Below are 19,079 nucleotides of genomic sequence, written 5' to 3' on the forward strand. Positions count from 1 at the left end.
CATTAAGACAAGCAAAGTACAGCAGTGGGGCTGTAAGAAACTATTACAAGTTTGAATATTAAGCTTTCAAATATTAAGGAATCCTCTTCCCAGAGCAACTCACTAACAAAGAGACTTGGCCCTTTAACAAAGAGAGAGCTATCCAAGTTGAAAGAAACAATCAAAAGGCAGGACATGTTGCAAATCACAGCTCAGAGCTAGAGGCATCTGTTATCTGTGTTATAATATGACATAGTAAAAGATCCTGTCTATGAAAAAATAAATACACACTAAAAGGGAGCATTGTTAATGCTATTAACAAAGCGGCAAAGCAAGTCCTTATTTTTTGGTAAGTGTCCCAAAGAAATTAAGAAGCCCTCCAAGTCAGAAGATATATTAAATTTTCAGTCTCTAAGAACAATGAGACATTCTCTGAAGTTCTGGCTTGGAGTCCCAAAGCTAAACCTTTAAGTGAAAAGCTATGCTTTTCTGTGTAGTTAGTTATTATTCATACATAGTCACCAGGACTGGTGAAAATTAAATTCCACAAATGTGTAGAAATACATGCTCCAGTTCTCTGCCTATCACCAATGATTATCTCTGCAAGAAAGTATGAGGGAAGGGTCTGACCAACATTTGTGGAGAGATGCTGGTACTTTGATAGTCGGTGATATGGTAATACACCATGAAGAGGTATGAAAATTCTACTTCTCAAACATGTAACACTTTTTGTATTTGTCACCCAGGCTTCACTTCTTCAGACTGATTTTTTTTTCTCCCCAAAGAGAAAAAGGGAAAGAGAGAAAGAGATTGATTCAAAGAGACAGATATATCATGGTACTAACGCTTCCCCCCAGTGGTTTAACACACCTTGTCATGTACTTTGGGCTTGAATCTGCATCCTGCACATGATCTCAAAATGATCTCACTGCCCCCAGCATATAGCTTTTTTAACAAACATTACCACAATCAAAAGAAAAAAAAAATTTTTTTTTGGTAAAGATCAAGGTAACTTCCCTAATCTTCTAAATTCAAAAGTTTTACTGTCAAAAGAAAATGTTAATAGAATACTCTTGGCAATTAACACATAATAGAGCCATCTCTTAGCTGCCATGCTTTATAATTCAAGGAGGAAATCATTATAGAGAAGAATGTAGGCAGTTATTTTCGAGCTCTACCAATACTATGTCAGAAAGGCTAACAAGACAAACTGTCAGAGTTCTAACTGGCAGTAAATAAAATATGGCCCAAGAAAATTTATTCTACGCAGAATAGTAGATAGTGGAATCAACTACCTAGGGAATTTACAGGTTATTGTCTCTTTGCATTTACAAAGAAATCAATATTTGGTAAATGCAACTGAAATCAAGCTCTAGGTCTATGATTCCTTACCTATATTAACACCATGCAACAAAATGTGAATGCCATGCAAATTAATGTGTAAAGTGAATAAACATTCAGAGGTTTTAAGAATCACTGCATGTAGGTAGCACCACTAAAATTAGCACCCAGAAAACTAATTCACAAGAGCTAAACTGCCTTGCTCACAACAGATACTCAACCTGAATGAAGGGAAATAAAATTTAAATAAATAAATAAATATGATGTAACAACCCAAGGAAAAAATTAAGTTTTCTTAGACAAAAGGGACAACTTACAGTTTAAAATGTTAAATCCTCTATCTAGCTCTACATTAATAATATGACGTTCCTACATAGAAACTAAAGTCAAGTTTCTCTCCCATCTACCCATTTGTTCTATTGAGGGAGAAGGTATCACCAGAAAATAGGAGTGGTTACAGGTGTGGCTTAAAGGGTGTAGGTGGGGCTTTGGTTTTAATCGGCTGAACCTTTGCTCTCCATATTCACATGTGAGCAAAATCTCTCTTTCTCTCTCTCTTTCCCTCTCATGCCCTAACATGTGACTGTTTTTTTAAAAATAAAGTTTAATATACCTGGATATCATGTTTTTCTTCAATTCTTTGCTGAGAAAAATGTGTGACCTTTAGAATGGGGAGGACAAATGCTTCCCCCCCCCAAATACTATTAAGTGAGTTGAAAGAAAAAGCACTCCATTGTCATTCTATCATAGAAGTCCTAAAAAAAACCAGTTTAAAATAGTTTAAAATAGGGAGTTGGGCAGTAGCGCAGCAGGTTAAGCGCAGGGGGCGCAAAGCGCAAGGACCCACACAAGGATCCCCATTCGAGCCTCTGACTCCCCACCTGCAGGAGAATTGCTTCACAGGTGGTGAAGCAGGTCTGCAGGTGTCTATCTTTCTCTCTTCCCCTCTGTCTCCACTCTTCTCTCCATTTCTCTCTGTCCTATCTAACAACAATAACATCAATAATAACAATAAGTACAACAATAAAACAACAAAGGCAACAAAAGGGAATAAATATTAAAAAAAGTAAAAGAAAATTAGTTTAAAATAAACCCTGTTTTAAATAAGTCAGTTTATTAAACAAAAATATTGTTTTCACCCAAATATTGTTGGGGGTTATTGCTGAGAGTGCCTGTGCTGTGAATCCACTGCTCCCACAAGCCATTTGCCCCCTTCCCCCTTTTTCCCCCTTTTTTCTTTTCTTTTTACTTGATAGGACAGAGAAAAATTGGGAGGGGAGGGGGTGATAGACAACGAAACATAGAGAGATATCTGCAGTCCTGCTTCATGACTCATGAAGCTTCTCAGCTACAGGTGGGGATCAGAGGCTTGAACCTAGGTCCTTGTGTATGATAACACATGCACTCAGCCAGATGTGCCACTGCCCAGGCCCTGAAACAAGTTTCTACTCACAGCAACTGGTAAAATACCAGCATTCTGTTTTCATTATTATTATTGTTGCTGTTATTACTTAAAATTTGTTTTATCTTTATTCATATATTAGATAGAGACAGCCAGAAATGAAGAATGCAGGGGGAAATGGGAAGAGAGAGACAGACACATGCAGCCATACTTCACCACTCACAAAGCTTTCCCCCTGCAGATGGGAACTAGGGGGTTGAACCCAGGTCTTTATGCACTGTAACATGTGTGCTCAACCAGGTGTGCCATCACCCAACCCACTTTTTTTTTTCCAGATAAAAACATAGAATAAGACACTAGAGCACTGAAAATTTCCATCAAATGCAATGGAGCTGGACTGGAACCTGGGTCATGCCCATGACAAAGCAGGAACACTATCCAACTTAAGTATCTTGTAGGATCTACCATTTTTGAGGAAACACAGTTGAATAAATTCTTTTCTTTTGATCTTTCTTTTGTTGTTGTTGTTTGCTCTTTATTTGTGATTAGTAGTAGGCTACAAGATTGTGAGAATATTTTAAAACACCAAACAGCATGTTTAAAGTAAAGGTTCTATGACACAGGAAGTCGCTCTGGTGCCGTGATATCTTTCATCTTTGTCTTCCTGTCTCTCTACTTGAATGAAAAAGCTGCAGGGCAGAAAAATGTTGCTTGTTAACTCCAAGCTCTTCCTTTCTTATCAACAGCATCTTGGGGGCTAGGCCTTCACTATGGTTTATCTAAACTGTTTTAGAAGCTCCTTAATTATCTTTTCTATCTCTAATTTTATTTTATTAAGATATAGCTTTGACCATGTACATATGTTTAAAAAGTCATTAACAGTTCAAAAATAGTCTGTCTGTATCTAAAAGGCTGAAAGTAGTATAGAGAGTGAAACTGAGTCTTTGGAGGCCAAGTATGAAAAAATATTTGCATAACCAGTATGCTATGTACCCCCACCCATTGGGCTCTTCTTTTGGTGTGCTGTTCCAGATCCATGCACACTCACTTTCCAGAATGGTGTTGCTTCCAAAAACATATTAAGAAACTGATGGTTAGGATCAGTCATTTCATCTATGACTTAGGATTAAATTTTATTTGGGTAATTTTTCTCTATGCATCAAATACTTTATCAGCAACAAATATTTAAGTATTTATCCATATGAATCATTAACTACTAGGCATGCTTCTTACTAGAAGCAGATAGAAAGCTCAGATCTGGCTTATGGTGCTTATCAGGGTTTGTACCTATGAACTCCAAATCTCACTGCTATTTCCTCATCCCAAAACTTTCTTTTTAGTTGAAATGACAAAGACTCATACAAGAAAATTAGAACATATATTAGAATATATTCCACTTATGTATATTTAATATACATAAGTGGAATATATTTATTATGTATATTTAATCTTCCATATTTTCTATTAACTGCATACCACACAGTTCTTAAAGAGACACGAGGCTGTAGTAAATTGGGTAACAAAGTTTAGAGTGAACCTCTTCAGAGGAATAATCTTCAAAAGTTTATACTAGCTCTGGCGTCATCAAATTACAAACCCTCAGCCATCAAACTTAATTCCTCACTGCCACATATTATCTTAGATAAGCTGAATAGTTGCCATAGAGAAGACAATGCTGAAAACATTTATCATCTAGCTGTTGACAGAAAACACTTGCTGTATCATCTGTTAATAAATAATAGTAAGACTACTTATCTGCATGACTTATCTGTATGACTAGTACATAGTTGCAGAGGATTTTTTTATCTGTATGACTAGTACATAGTTGCAGAGGATTTTTTTATCTGTATGACTAGTACATAGTTGCAGAGGATTTTTAAGCATGAGGTCTTGAGTTGTTCCCACATGATGAATTTACCAGAATGCTGCCCTGACTTTTCTATCTCTGTCATAAATAAAATGAATCTATAAAAATGTTTTAAAATAAAGATGAAGATTGATAGAAGTGAGCCTTCTATTTATAAACACCTTGATATTTGTGTATATGTAGTTTCTGCTCATGAGATGTTAAGATTTTCCCTGAAAAAAGTTGACCCAAGCACAAAATATCTCCAATCAGTATGCCAAAATATCTACTTATGACTTAGAAGTTTAAAGAGCTGCACTAATATTCTACTTTTATAAATGACTAAATTTGAATAATAAAAGAAATTCTTCTAGTGAATTAGTTTCACATATCTATGATTTTGTGTGACCTATTTTTGGGAATAATGCTGACATAGTATGTAAAGATACTTAATGACATCCCACTCCCCCTAAAAAAAAAAAAAATCTGAGAGGAATACCAAGTTTAGCACTTCTAAAAATCAAAAGTAGATGTCTATGGAATGGTTCAGTTAAAAGAGAAAACTAAATGGGTCTCACCTCTCATTGTTTTCATTAACAGCACTATTTTTTTCATGATTTTTAAATTAGTAAATTATTAATGATCTACAAGATTATTTAAAATTACTGGGGCATAATCCCACAATACACTCACCAATGAAGTTCTGTAACATCCCCTCTCCCTCCAATAACTACCAGAGTTCTTACAGTTTTAGAGACAGTTTGGTCATTTCTTGTTAGTGTTTTTGCAAGTTCATATGTTTCAATGTACTACATTCCACACATGAACAAAACCATCCAATAGTTGTCTTTCTTTTCCTTATTTACTTCACTAGGCACAATCACCTCTAGTTCTATCCATTTTGTTCCGAAGGATATGTTCAAAACTTATTTATTCAATTATCTATTGATGGGCACTTAGGCTGCTTCCATTCTTTGGCAACTGTGAATAAAGCAGCTATGAACATAGGCTAAATAAACTTTAGGGACCAGACGGTGGTGCACTGGGTTAAGCACACATAGTACAAACCGGAAGGACCTGCACAAGGATCCCGGTTCAAAGCCCTGCTCCCCACCTGCAGAGGATCACTTCACAAGCAGGTCTGCAGGTTCCTATCTTTCTCTCCCTCTCTATCTTCCCCTCCCCCACTCAATTTCTCTTTGTCCTACCTAATAAAATGAAAAAAAAAAATTAAAGACATTTGAGTTTTCAAAATAACTCAGACTTAATAAACCAGATCTCTAAAATGATAATCCAAACAAGTCAGTGGGAAGAAGAGCTTAAAGCAACAGAAATCTGAGTAAGAATAAAAACCAGTCCAAAACAAAAACAAAAACAAAACAAACAAAAAAACCAGTTCATTAAAATCCCATGACGGAAAGATTTAGCTAAAAAGGAACTGATCCTATAATATCACTATTGTATGACTGATGCCATAGGAAAGGAATCCTATCTGTAACACTGACTTTCAAATTAGATTCACAATGTTATCTGTATAAGTGCATATATGTAGATATTATTTCTTCTGCACAAATGAAGTCTCTAAAGCATGGGACTTATATTGCAATCTTGTAAATAGACATGATTTTTTTAAATTCCTTTATTAACGAGAGAATCCGAGTATTACTCCAGTAGATGTGATGCTAGGGTCTAAATTTAGAATTTCCTGTTTGTAGGCATCCTGCTCTACCCACTGTGCAACCTCCTGGGCCTGATTTTTTTTTTAATTTTAATTATTTATTTTATTTCTTAATGAGAGGAAGAGGGGGAGGGAGAGGTAGAGGCAAACAGACACTAAAGTACTGCTTAGCTCTGTTTTATGGTGGTGCTGGGAATTTAACTAGGGACTTCAGTGCCTCAGGCATGAAAGTCTTTTGCATAGGCACTGTGCTGTTTCTGTCTCCCTTGCAGGAAGAAGGAGGAGGAGGAGAAGGAGACCATTTATAAGTCCTATTGACTTATAAACCTATCAATCTCACCATCAAGAAAGACCCATTTCTCTGCTCAACTCACTGCTGATATTTAGCAGCCACTGTGAGGATAATTATATTTCCTCAAACAAACAAAAGCAAGAACACATCCTTTTATCCAAGCAGAGAATAAAATCAAAAGTTATCTAGATTTCAGCCCTCCTGTCATTCTACCCCAAATCACAAAAGAGCAACATATTTCAGATAAAACAATATACTCAGAACTTCAAATATATTCAAAGTAGTTGTTTAAAAATGCTTAATGAATGGGAAAGATGACAGGCCACACATGACTGAACACAGCCCTCACCACACTGGGGTAAGCTCTGGCACTGTATGTTCCGTCCCCACCCCCCCAACCCCCCTCTCAAAATAGCCTGGAGCGGTGAAATTCCAATAATGACAAATTGTGCCCTCCAGATTACTGTGAGAGAACAAGAGGGTGTATTGTAAAAACTTGCTTACAGGGCGCCGGGCGGTAGCGCAGCGGGTTAAGTGAACACTGCACGAATTTGAGCCTCCAGATCCACACCTTCAAGGGAGTTGATTCACAGGCGGTGAAGCAGGTCTGCCAGTGTCTATCTTTCTCTCCCCCTCTGTCTTCCCCTCCTCTCTCCATTTCTCTCTGTCCTATCCAACAATGACGACATCAATAACAACAACAATAATATCTACAACAAGGGCAACAAAAGTGAAATAAATAAATTTTTTTTAAAAAAACTTGCTTACTAAGGAGGAACACCATAATTTCACTCTTCCATTTACAGAGTAACTTCCAACCCTCGGTGCCCCTCTGTAATGGTAGGGCTTGAACCCAAGAGCACAGATGCTTTACCTACTTCCCAGTCCCCATACCTCAGTTCTGAAACACTGAAGCAGTCTTCTCTCTTCTCAGCCAGACTTTTAATTAAAAGGAGAGAAAGTGTCAAACTTCACTAGAAGATTCCAGTTGTATCAGCCCAGTAGGTAAGTCCAACTATGCTTTTACATAGCAATGCCTCCTTCATTACCAGCCTGGTGAGCAGTGGCAAAGAATTAGCTTTCAGGGATTTTCCTTCTTTTTTTCTCCCTTGACCTGTATTTCAGGAAGATCAATGCACTAAAAGAGCACTACAGTAGTTTCCTTTTCCCTTCCTAAGGCTCACAAGATTGTTTCACTTTTTTTTTAAAATTTCAGTATATTTATTTGTTGGATGCAGTCAGAAATTAAGATGGAAGAGGGAGACAGAGAAGAAGAGAGGCAGAGAGAGACACCTGCAGCACTGCTTCACCATCTGTAAAGCTTTCCCCCTACAGGTGGGGACCAGTGGCTTGAACCTGGGTCCTTCAGCAATGTAACACATATGTTTATGCGCTCAGCAGGTATGCTATCACCAACCCCAGTTGTTTCACTTTTTAAATTGATTTGTTGAAAACAAGAAATTCTGGGGGAAGAGTGGAAGAGAAGTGTGGTTGTTGAATTCATAATGGAATTATATGCATGTCATGATGACTGCACTGTAAAGCATTTGTTGTTAAAATTTCTGAGGCTCTTGCCGGGCCGGCTAGCTTCACGGTGGTGAACAGAGACGCGGAGACAACGGCTGGGCAGGGCAGCTGTATTTCTTTATTCAGGAACAACGATTCACAAACTAAGACAAACTAATCACCAAACAGAACTCTGCTGTCTCTTTGCGGCGGCGCAAGCACTCTCTCTTTTACTCTGGAACTCAGGAACCCTCTCCCTTACTCTCGAACTCAGAAACTCTCGCACTCTCGCACTCTCAAACTCCGGAACTCAGGAACTCTGTCTCTCTGGCACTCTCTCTTACTCTGTAACCCTGAAACTCTCGAACTCAGGAACTCAGGAACTCTGGCACTCTCGAACTCAGGAACCCTCTCCCTTACTCTCGAACTCATGAACTCTCGTACTCGGGAACCCTCTGAAACTCTGGCACACTGGAACTCTCTCTTACTCTGTAACCCTCAAACTCTCGAACTCTGGAACTCAGGAACTCTCGGACTCATGAACTCAGGAACCCTCCCTCAGGGTTCCTTGGGGCGGGGCCAAGCAGGCCCGCGAAATTAATTGGACTGATCCAATTCTCTTGGTTTGGGGAGGGCTAGAACAAACCAATGTAACGCATACGACAATTCCCCCTTTTCTTTTCCTGAGTTCCAGAGTAAGAGAGAGTGCTTGCGCCGCCGCAAAGAGACAGCAGAGTTCTGTTTGGTGATTAGTTTGTCTTAGTTTGTGAATCGTTGTTCCTGAATAAAGAAATACAGCTGCCCTGCCCAGCCGTTGTCTCCGCGTCTCTGTTACCCGCCGTGAAGCAAGCCCGGCCAGAGCCTCTGAAAATTTTAACAACAAGCATTAACTCCATCAAGTAAAAAAAAAAAATTTTTTTTTGGTTTGCTGAAATCACACCAAACAAATTAATACACACTTTCAAAACTACAAAAGAGCAAGTCAAATTTCTTTATTAATTTTCTTCATAAAAGAATATGAAAATCCAATGTATATCAGTATGACGTTGTAAGCCAAATGTCATCTGTTGCTTTCAGACAGACAATTACTAAAATCATCTATTAAATAAACACCCACAGTAACAAAAGAAAGAGCAAAACAAACAAAAGCCCAAGGTTAAGAAATACAGATATGGTAGTGCAGTGGGTTAAGTGTATATGGTGTCAAGAGCAAGGGCCAGAGTAAGGATCCCGGTTTGAGCCCCTGGTTTCCCACCTGTGGGAAGAGGGGGTCGCTTCGCAAGCGGTGAAGCAGGTCTGCAGGTGTCTTTTTCTCTCCCTCTCTGCCGTACCCACCTCTCCTGATTTCTCTCTTATCTAACAACAACAACAATAACAACAACAATGGCAACAAGTGGTCTGGGATGTGGTACAGTGGATTAAGCACTGGACTCTCAAGCATGAGGTCCCAAATTTAATCCCTGGCAGCACATGTACTAGAGTAATGTCTGTTTTTTTCTCTCTCCTATCTTTCTCATTAATAAATAAATAAAATCTTTACTACCACTACTACTAATAATAATAGTAAATGGCCTCTAGGAGCAGTGGATTCATACTGCAGGCACAGAGCCTGGAGGCAAAAAAAAAAAAAAGTATAGATATGTATCCAACACTCTGTTTAAAAACTCCAAAAAATTACAAAGTCACTTAGACAAAATTAAATCACAAATCCACTCAAGAGTATTGTAAAAATGGAAGGAAATTATCTAGAGGACTCCCACCAGATCACTTAATAATTTTAATACTAACACCTAGCAAATCTCCCCATGCTGCCAACAAATCACCAGCTGAGGCAAATCGCAGATAATGAAACATTGTAAGAAAGGCATTTTTTAATAATTTAGCCCATCTAGGAGTCAGTATTGATTCATGTTTTCAGCAATAGAAGAGTGTTATCTTCAGTCTTATAGCTCAGTGACAACCTCAGGGAATTTAATCACAGTGCCTTTCCTGCCATGCAATCCTTAAACTGTCACCTTGGATTCTTTGTTATTCCTCATCCATTTCTAAAGAATCCCTGGTCTTACAGACATGTCTTTTTTGCTTAACCTACAGTAACCATAGCAGCATTTTAAGTGCCACAGATTAAAGATGCCTATCTGTCAATTATTATTTGCCAGCTGTTTATCTTTTAAAAATGACTTTAACAATGTATCCTGTTATCTGTAGATCCCCCTCTTGTTTTAACAAATATGCTTAGTCTTAATAGAAGACTGATACTCTGTTACATGCTAATAGAATAATGCCACTCTCTGTACAAATGTTTAGGAAAATGTAATTTAGTGATAACTCCGGGTATGTTTACATATAATCAAATACTTAGTACTACTATAATTATCCCAAGTTAGTAAGTAAATAAGATGATCTCCATGCCACAGCAGTGTCAGGTAAGAGCAAAATGTCGTAATAGGACGCTATATTTATACTTGTAGAGGCTTCTCAGTGGTAACAGTATAAACAAAAGAAATAGAAAAACTGAAACAAGAAAACCCAGCAAGCTATACATGCCACCTACTTGCCACCAATAACCAGTAACACATTTATTTCACAAATGGCTGTCTTTGTCAGCAAATCTTCATCACCTATTCCATTAAATTCATGTTGGTAGGCATAATTTGTTTTCTTTCTTTTTTGCAGTTTTATAGTTCAGCCAGAATTAAAGTTATACTATGAGGAAAAGCAGGCAAAGATAAGAAAATTACATGGGAGAACAAATATATATATTACATAAGGTGCTCTCAGGTTTGAGACACAAAAGAGATCTTGGAAATGCTCCAAAAGTTCTACATGCCAAAACAGGCCAAGATCAGATCTGTATTTATAGGAATAGAGGGCAGACTTCCATGTGTTAAAGCTGGCTGTCCATCAGGATATCCTGGTGACAACTTGAAAAAAATTGTGGATTATTGGACCACATTCTAGAACTACTGAAATAATATCCTGTTTTTATAAGAAGCTGGGTACAGAGAGATTAGATAATTTAATTACTGATAAGTATTTCTAAAAATTCAATAATTCCAGCAGTAAAAAATTTTTATTTTTAAAAAACTATATCCATAATCTACTATTTCTAAACAGTTTCCTCAATTATGGAGGCTGAAAATGGAACAAAGTACCATCACAGGGCTTTCCTCTTTCTATAAATATCTTAAAAGTAATAAAGTCTTTGTGTTAGTAAGCATGAAAAACACTTGTGGACTCAATGGGTTTTTTTTTTCTGTTCCCCATTTTTCCTTCCTTCTCTCACTTTACACAAAAATTCCACTTTTAAGACAAGTGAATTCTGACCTATTATTTAAAGATATCAATACAGTTTGAGTATATATATAGTGTCTCAACCATGGTCCCCAGATACCTGGACACCTATGTGTCTGTATCTACACACAGATTACATTCTTTACAAAAAAAATCAGTGCAAAGTGGATTACAGATCTAAATGCAGAATGAAAAGCTATAGAACCCCTAGAAAAAATATCAGAGAAAATCTAGATGATCTTGGTTTTGGATATGACTTTTTAGATATACCAATAGACCAATCCATGAAAGAAATATTTAATACACCATCAATCCCCCAATAAAGAAATTTAAAAAAGAAATAGTTGATAAGCATGGGGGAGGGGAGAGATAGCATAATAGTCCAATTGCAAGAAAACTAATAAAATAAATGTTAGTAAATAAACAAAAAGTCTCATATACCTTTCAACCAGTAAGCTACTGAACTCTAGGGTCCTGAGTGACTTTAGTATGTATTTTTTGTAATTTTCTGTATATCTGTTTATACCTTTGTGTATAGCAATTATCTTTTACTTTGAAATCTTTTTCTACCATTCTAGAAAATATATACTAATAAATCAAAAATTATTATTCTGTTGAATAAATAAAAAGATATATAGATAGCCCCACTTAAAAATGAGCCACAGACTTAAGCAGACACTTCAATAAAGAAGATATACAAATAGTAGAAAAGACACTCAATTTATGTCATATGGAAATATGATTTAAAACAATAATGTAAGATACCACTACAAGGGGGGAGAGGAGCAAGGAGCTATCATTATACAACTCTTAGATTGGTTAAGATCTGCCAAAAGTTAAAGATTAGAAGCAACATGGACTACCAAGAATTCTTTAATCATTGCTGGTGGAAATACAAATGTAAACTTACTCTGGAAAACAGCTTGGTCATTTCCAGATTCCACATAAGTGATCTGGTAGTTGTCTTCCTTCTCTCTACTTATTTCCCTAAACATGATCGCCTCCAGTTCCATCCATTTTGTCCCAAAGGACACAATATCCCACACAAGAACAAAAACAGCAGAGGTCTCGCAAACTAGCTATTTAACTCTCTTAAATAGCTAGTTTTCTGATGTGAAGATTTAAATGACTACACAACATTTTCAGAGCAATAGGTTTTCTTTTCCTAAGTAAAAGATTTATTTATATTTGAACAGAGAGAGGTGAGAGCACCACTCAACTACCACATATGAGCAACAGTTCTTTTTTTTTTTTTTTTAAGATTTTATTTATTTATTAATGAGAAAGATAGGAGGAGTGAGAGAAGGAACCAGACATCACTCTGGTACATGTGCTGCCAGGGATTGAACTCAGGACCTCATGCTTGAGAGTCTGATGCTTTATCCACTGTGCCACCTCCCGGACCACGAGCAACAGTTCTTAAACTTAATTTAAAAATATTTTCTGGGACCACTTAACCAGGGCATGCCTGCTAAGGCTCAAACCTAGTTGATGGAAGGAGTGTGCTTTACAGAGTGGGAAAGAGTGAGCTAGTTTTCTTCCCATTCCTGCTACAATAATGTCCTATTTATTATTTTTTTTGTTTATTTATTTTGCCTCCAGGGCTATTGCTGGGGCTCGGTGCCTGCACTACGAATCCACTGCTCCTGGAGGCCATTTTTCCCATTTTGTTGCCCTTGTTGTAGTTATTACAGTTGTTGTTGTTGTTGTTGGATAGGACTAAGAGAAATTGAGAGAGGAGGGGAAGACAGAGAGGAGGAGAAAAGACACCTGCAGACCTGCTTCACCACTTGTGAAGCAACCCCCTTGCAGGTGGGAAGCTGGGGGACTTGAACCAGGATAATTAATGCCTGATCTTGTGCTTTGTGCCATGTGCGCTTAACCTGCCACGCTATCACCTAGGCCCTTTCATATTTATGTATGTTAGGGACTCAAGAGAGGTCTTCTTTACACAAAAGAAATGGCTAAAAAGGGAGTCGGGCTGTAGCGTAGCGGGTTAAGCGCAGGTGGCGCAAAGCACAAGGACTGATGGGCATAAGGATCCCGGTTGGAACCCCGGCTCCCCACCTGCAGGGGAGTCGCTTCACAGGCGGTGAAGCAGGTCTGCAGGTGTCTATCTTTCTCTCCCCCTCTCTGTCTTCCCCTCCTCTCTCCGTTTCTCTCTGTCCTATCCAACAACGACGACAACAACAATAATAACTACAACAATAAAAAAAAACAAGAAGGGCAACAAAAGGGAATAAATAAAATAAATATTTTTAAAAAAATTAAAAAAAAAAAGAAATGGATAAAAAATAGGGGGACTCGTGGTGGTGCACCGGGTTAAGTTAAGAGAATATAGCACAAAACTTAAGGGTGCAAGGATCCTGGTTCCCCGGTTCCAAGCCTGTTTGTGTGTGTGTGTATGGGGGGGGGTCACTTCACAAATGGTGAAGCAGGTATGCAGGTGCCTATCTTTCTCTTCCTCTCCCCTTTCAATTTCTCTCTGTCCTATCTAATGAAAAATGGCCACCAGAAGCGGTGGATTCATAGGGCTGGCAAAGAGCCCCAGAGATAACTCTGGAGGCAAAAAGGGAAAGGGACAAGGGCAAGAAAAATAAAAATACTACTCTGGTGGTGCCCTGTAAGAAACAGAATATTATCAGCCAACAAACACCCCAGTCAGTTGATTTAAATCCATGACAGGGAAACTGATGTGCATCTTAAATACACATTAAATACTGCTATCTTTTCTGCTTCGAATTGTCTCTCTGAAGTGTCATTTAAATCACTGGGAGCAGCTTGCCCAATTTAGAGAAGATCTAGAAGAAGTTTCTCTGCCTTCCTATCTCCATCAAGACTCCTGATCTCAATAAACACAATACTTTTTGCCAGGAAGCATTCAACCTAATAGCTTCTCAGTAACAAGTAAAAATGTTGCCCTTCTAGTACCCAACATTTTAAAATGAACAGATAAAATTTAATAAAACTAAGTCTTATGAACTGGCCATCATTAATGTAGAAACACAAATCACATATACCTGAATATGCAAAGTTAAATTGTAATGTGATCAATGTTATCCTATAAAAACTAAATTAAACAAAAATAGTCTACTAGGGAAGACATCTGGTGTATCATGGCAAGATACGTTAATGATATTGTGTGCAACCCAGTAATCAGTTTCTCCTCCCAGCAGCTCTCTCATTACACTGTATTAGATCTGTGTGCCTGCAGAATTAATGAGAACTCCACACATGGTGGGAAGCTTTGCCAACTGGATCCAATTCAGATTCAGTTCAAATGATTCTGGCAGCATGAAGTTTGTTAAAGAACAATCAATATAGTTAGCTTTATGCAGCATCATCTTACTGAAAAAAATTTATCATCTTAAAACCAAATCTTCTCAAGCCCACATGATGGTATCCAAGTGTGTTACCAATCATAAAGTTATAGAATTCACCAATGAAGATACTATTTTTACTACATTAAAAAATAAATACAGGTCGTCACTAATGGTAGTATAAAAGTTTACCAAAATCAATATTATTGTGGGTAAAAATTTAAATACATTAGGTTATTCCTAGTTAGTGAGTGTTGTGGTAAACCAGTGTAATTATGAAATCCACACTTATTAGAGACAAGTAAAAATAAATTACACACACACCATCCTGAAAGAAAATTCTGCTTTTTGTCCACTGTATTAGGTTTTACTTTCCATTATGAATGGCTAAATTTTCTTATCTAGTCTTAGTACAGATTACACTGGCATCTATATAAACATGAAATTATTGTGATTATTACTCCTAAATCAGTTACATTTTTATTATCTCATCTATATTAAATATTTTTCATTGTAGGAATAGATGAAAGCCCTTATCACTTAATTGAAGCACTGCTTAGCTCTCCTTTATGGTGGTACTGGGGTACTGGTACCTGGCACCTTGAAGCCTCAGGGATGGATAACTATTTGCATAACCATTTTGCTAATTCTCCAGTCCCTAGAACAATTTCAGTTCTTCCCTATCCATACTGCACATCACTACTCAATGAATCTTAAGTCATTTGTAAAACAGCTTTTCTAGAGTTAAGAAGTCTGTTAAAGCTACCTTCTATCACATAAATCTGATCCTATTTTATACTGCCCACCTCTGCCTTCCCCAAAATACTAACCTGTACTCTTCATTGATGTCCTGTGATCATCTTCTCACAACTCCAAGCTTCAGTAGGCTCTTTGTTGCTTACAATGACAGGTACATCTGGAAGGCTCCCTCACTGTCAATATGCCACTAATACACTAAAAACATAACCAGCTCCTCCAAACCTTCACAAAACTTCCCCCAAGCTCAGCGGCACATTTAGAACACTCATCTATTAGTCTTAAAATATTGACATTCGATACTGCAGCTGAACAACTTTACAAACATTGCCAGCATTATATTATTATTGTGTGTGTGTGCACATGTCTGATATTCTTGTGTTGCTTCTTTTAAAAAATATTTTAAAATATTTATCAGATACTTATCAGATAGAGCTAGCAAGAAAGCAAGAGCGAAGGGAAGACAGACAAGACACCTACAGCACATCTTCACCACCTGCAAAGCTTTCCCCTGAAGGTGGGGGTCCAGAGGCTTGAACCCAGATCCTTCCACATTGCAACATGTGTGCTCAACTGGTTGCACCAATGCCTGGCCCCCTTTCTTGTGCTGCTTTCTAACCCACTACAAGTTTGAACCCCACAGTCCGAGTACATACAATAAAAAGAAAGGCATTGAACTTTAATAATTACTAGAAGTCTTGAGTATCCACAAGTAATCAGAACAACAAAAACTTCTCTTTCAGAAAGACTTAGTCCTCATGGACAGAGAAGGAAGACAGGTGTGCATATTACTTTTATAAAAATGTAGTCTATACAACATAAAAAATAACCCCCATGCATCACTAACACTGGGCCTTGTGTTCTAAGGGATAAACCACTAAAGACATTTCATCCTTTTGCACCTGACTCACAAACATTTCACATTAACAGAGAAACTACAAAGGTAAAGTTGAGAACATAAGACCTACAATCCCAATGAAAGGATTTTAAAGTGTTTATTCTGTATCTAAAATTACAGAAAAGCCTAGCTACTTTCAAGCAAAAGTCTACTAAGCATGACCTGAGATAATAGTCAAGAGACATTAGATTTATGGGCCAATGATCCTGGAGAAATGGAAATTGCACACATGGACTCAAACTTACCCCCTTTCCCCCACATATCATTGCCAACATCCATACTCGCTGCTGACTGCCAGCTCCTGCTCCTTGCAGAAGCCCAGCATGCTCTCTGCTGGTGCCCAAATACCCTATACCACCAAACCCCACTAACTTCTGGAACTGTCCTAGAGGGGTAAGGCAAGTCCCGTATTTTGCTTCCTCTGTGCATGTACTTGTTACTCCTTTAAAAACACATACAATACAGCACATTTTTAAAGGGGGTTTTAGGGAGGGAGGTAATATTCCTATTTTATACCCTATGGGATATAAAATATTGAGAGCTTTTAAAAACGGGATTCTCCTTACCCCTACAGGCCCTCTCCCGGCTTCAGAAAGATGTTGTGGTGGCTGTGATGCCACCGGCAGAGAGCATGCCGGGGGGTCACACAAAGCAGGAGTTGGAGATCTGCAACAGGCCTGGGAGTTGTGGACCTAAAAAAAGAAAAAAGTTTTAAGTTAACATGCCCAATGTCCCTTCATACCCTGGTTACTAGGGGCACTCAGCACACAAGCAGGTATCTGCATAAATCCTTTAGAAGATAACCTCTGAAATCTCAGAGAATTTGTTCTATCACTAAGTTAACCTTTCTACATCAATAAAAGTTGTTTCCTTATTTCAATATGAATAAACACATGACCCTTCTGGCTAGGTACTTTAATGTGGGTCCTGTCATAAAGCAGTATGGTGTGTGCCCTCAAAATAACCAGGTTAAGATGTGACACAGTGTCAAAGCACAGTGACAGTGGCATGCTTTGCTTATAATAGAAACAAAAATTAAATGTTGTAAGATAAATATAACTGTAAAATCAGCCAGAAGTGGACAAATGTAGCTTTCAGAAGAGTTTCTAATAAGAGATGCTAGAACACAAGCAATTGAAAAGGAAATATTCAAGACTTAGGTGGTAGAAAGAGAGTCTAGTAGTTTCTGCAAAGCTAAAGATGAGGTTTGATGCGATGAGGGAGGAAAAAAAAAAAAGACACCATTCAAGTAACTTTTACTTGTCTCACAGTGCCCACAATGTAAATATACTGAGAATGTACAAAGTAAAGAGTTCAAGAATGATAATATTTCGTCTATAGGCAAATCCAGTTTGGTATCATATACTTTTATCCCCCTCCACAAGAAATTTTCAGAACGTTTTCCAGCAAATGATTAGAGAGCAACTTCTGAAAGCCAGCAAAGTCCTCACAGGTATTTAAAAAGGCACCTCAAATAGTAGTTTCAATATTCTTTCAAATATTAAACGCATATGATACTCCTCTAATTCATTTGATTTTAAGTGGAACAACCCCCCCCCCCGCAAAACTCCAAATGATTATACAAACATCTGTATTCTTGTTTTCAAATTACAGGTAAGCAGACTTTTAAAATATTAACTTATTTTTAGTTCTATTACATAGAACTCCTTTTGAAAAGCAACTATCATTTTCTAACAACTTCCTATAATCCAAGATTTTAATATGCACTATTATCTATTTATTGCAAACAAAGACAAATTTCAAGAAAATAAGTTCATGTTGAGTGATTTTCCCTTTTTGCTGTATTTACAGATTTCTTCTACAGTACATTCCAGAAGCCACAAAGAAAACTTCAGGCTGACAACATACAGTGACATATATTGAATTGTTAAAGAAGCTATGATATATTTTTTCCTATGCAAAAATGAGTCATATGACTTTTCCAAACAACCCAATACAGTAATACCAAGTATTAGTAGCTATATTTTCACTACTCACCCCCCTGTTCTACATATCACTACTGCAAAGATTCCAATATGCATTCAAGTACAGAGAAAACATTAGTTTTTTTACCACAAGACCAAGCTAAAATCTCTGGTTAACTTCTTAGACTAGAAATTTAATTAAATTACTCAAATTGTTAGTCATTGAGGTCAAAGATTTTAAATAAAAAGATACCTAGTAGAACATTTCTAGGCATTATCTTAAATATGAAAAACTTCAAGTAATTATAAAAAAATACTTGACTGTTCTTATTTATGAAATAGAAATCATTGATAATATCTCATTTCCCCTCATTTTATTTCTGATTTTTTTTTTCCCTCCAGGGTTATTTCTGAGGCTCTGTGTTGGCACTACAAATCCTGTACAAAAACTGTTCCTGGTGGCCATTTGTTCCATTTTTATTGGATAGGACAGAGAGAAATTGAGAAGTGAGGGGGAGACAGAGAAAGATAGACACCTCAAGACCTGCTTCACTGCTTGTAAAGTGTTCCCCCTGCAGCTAGGGAGCAGGGGGCTCAAATCAGATCCTTGTGCTTTGTACCATGTGTTTAACTGGGCACACCACCGCCCAGCCCCCTCTTTCAGTTCTAGCAAGTTTCTCCCTTTTTCCCTTCCTTCCTCCCTTCCCTTCCTTTCTTACCAGAGCAATGCTCAGCTCTGGCTTACTGTGATTCAAGAGACTGAATTGGAACTTAGCTTCAGGCATGAGAGTCTCTTTGCATAACCACTATACTATCTATACCCACCTTCTGGCAAGTTTTTC

At 37.6% G+C, this 19,079-nt stretch overlaps 1 protein-coding gene across 7 annotated transcripts in view; it reads right to left on the reverse strand.

Annotated features, from left to right (window-relative positions):
- Positions 1-19,079, reverse strand: part of RERE (arginine-glutamic acid dipeptide repeats) — a 523,083-nt gene that overhangs the window by 281,719 nt on the left and 222,285 nt on the right. For 6 of the 7 annotated variants that reach the window (XM_060201410.1, XM_060201414.1, XM_060201413.1 and 3 more), the window contains exon 4: positions 16,879-17,004. The exons of the other annotated variant lie outside the window; for it this stretch is intronic. In XM_060201410.1, the coding sequence (XP_060057393.1) occupies positions 16,879-17,004 (126 nt within the window). The remainder of the gene's footprint in view (positions 1-16,878; positions 17,005-19,079) is intronic. 7 annotated transcript variants of the gene reach the window in all.

Source organism: Erinaceus europaeus, chromosome 11, assembly GCF_950295315.1.
Source record: "Erinaceus europaeus chromosome 11, mEriEur2.1, whole genome shotgun sequence".
NCBI classification, from domain to species: Eukaryota; Metazoa; Chordata; class Mammalia; order Eulipotyphla; family Erinaceidae; genus Erinaceus; species Erinaceus europaeus.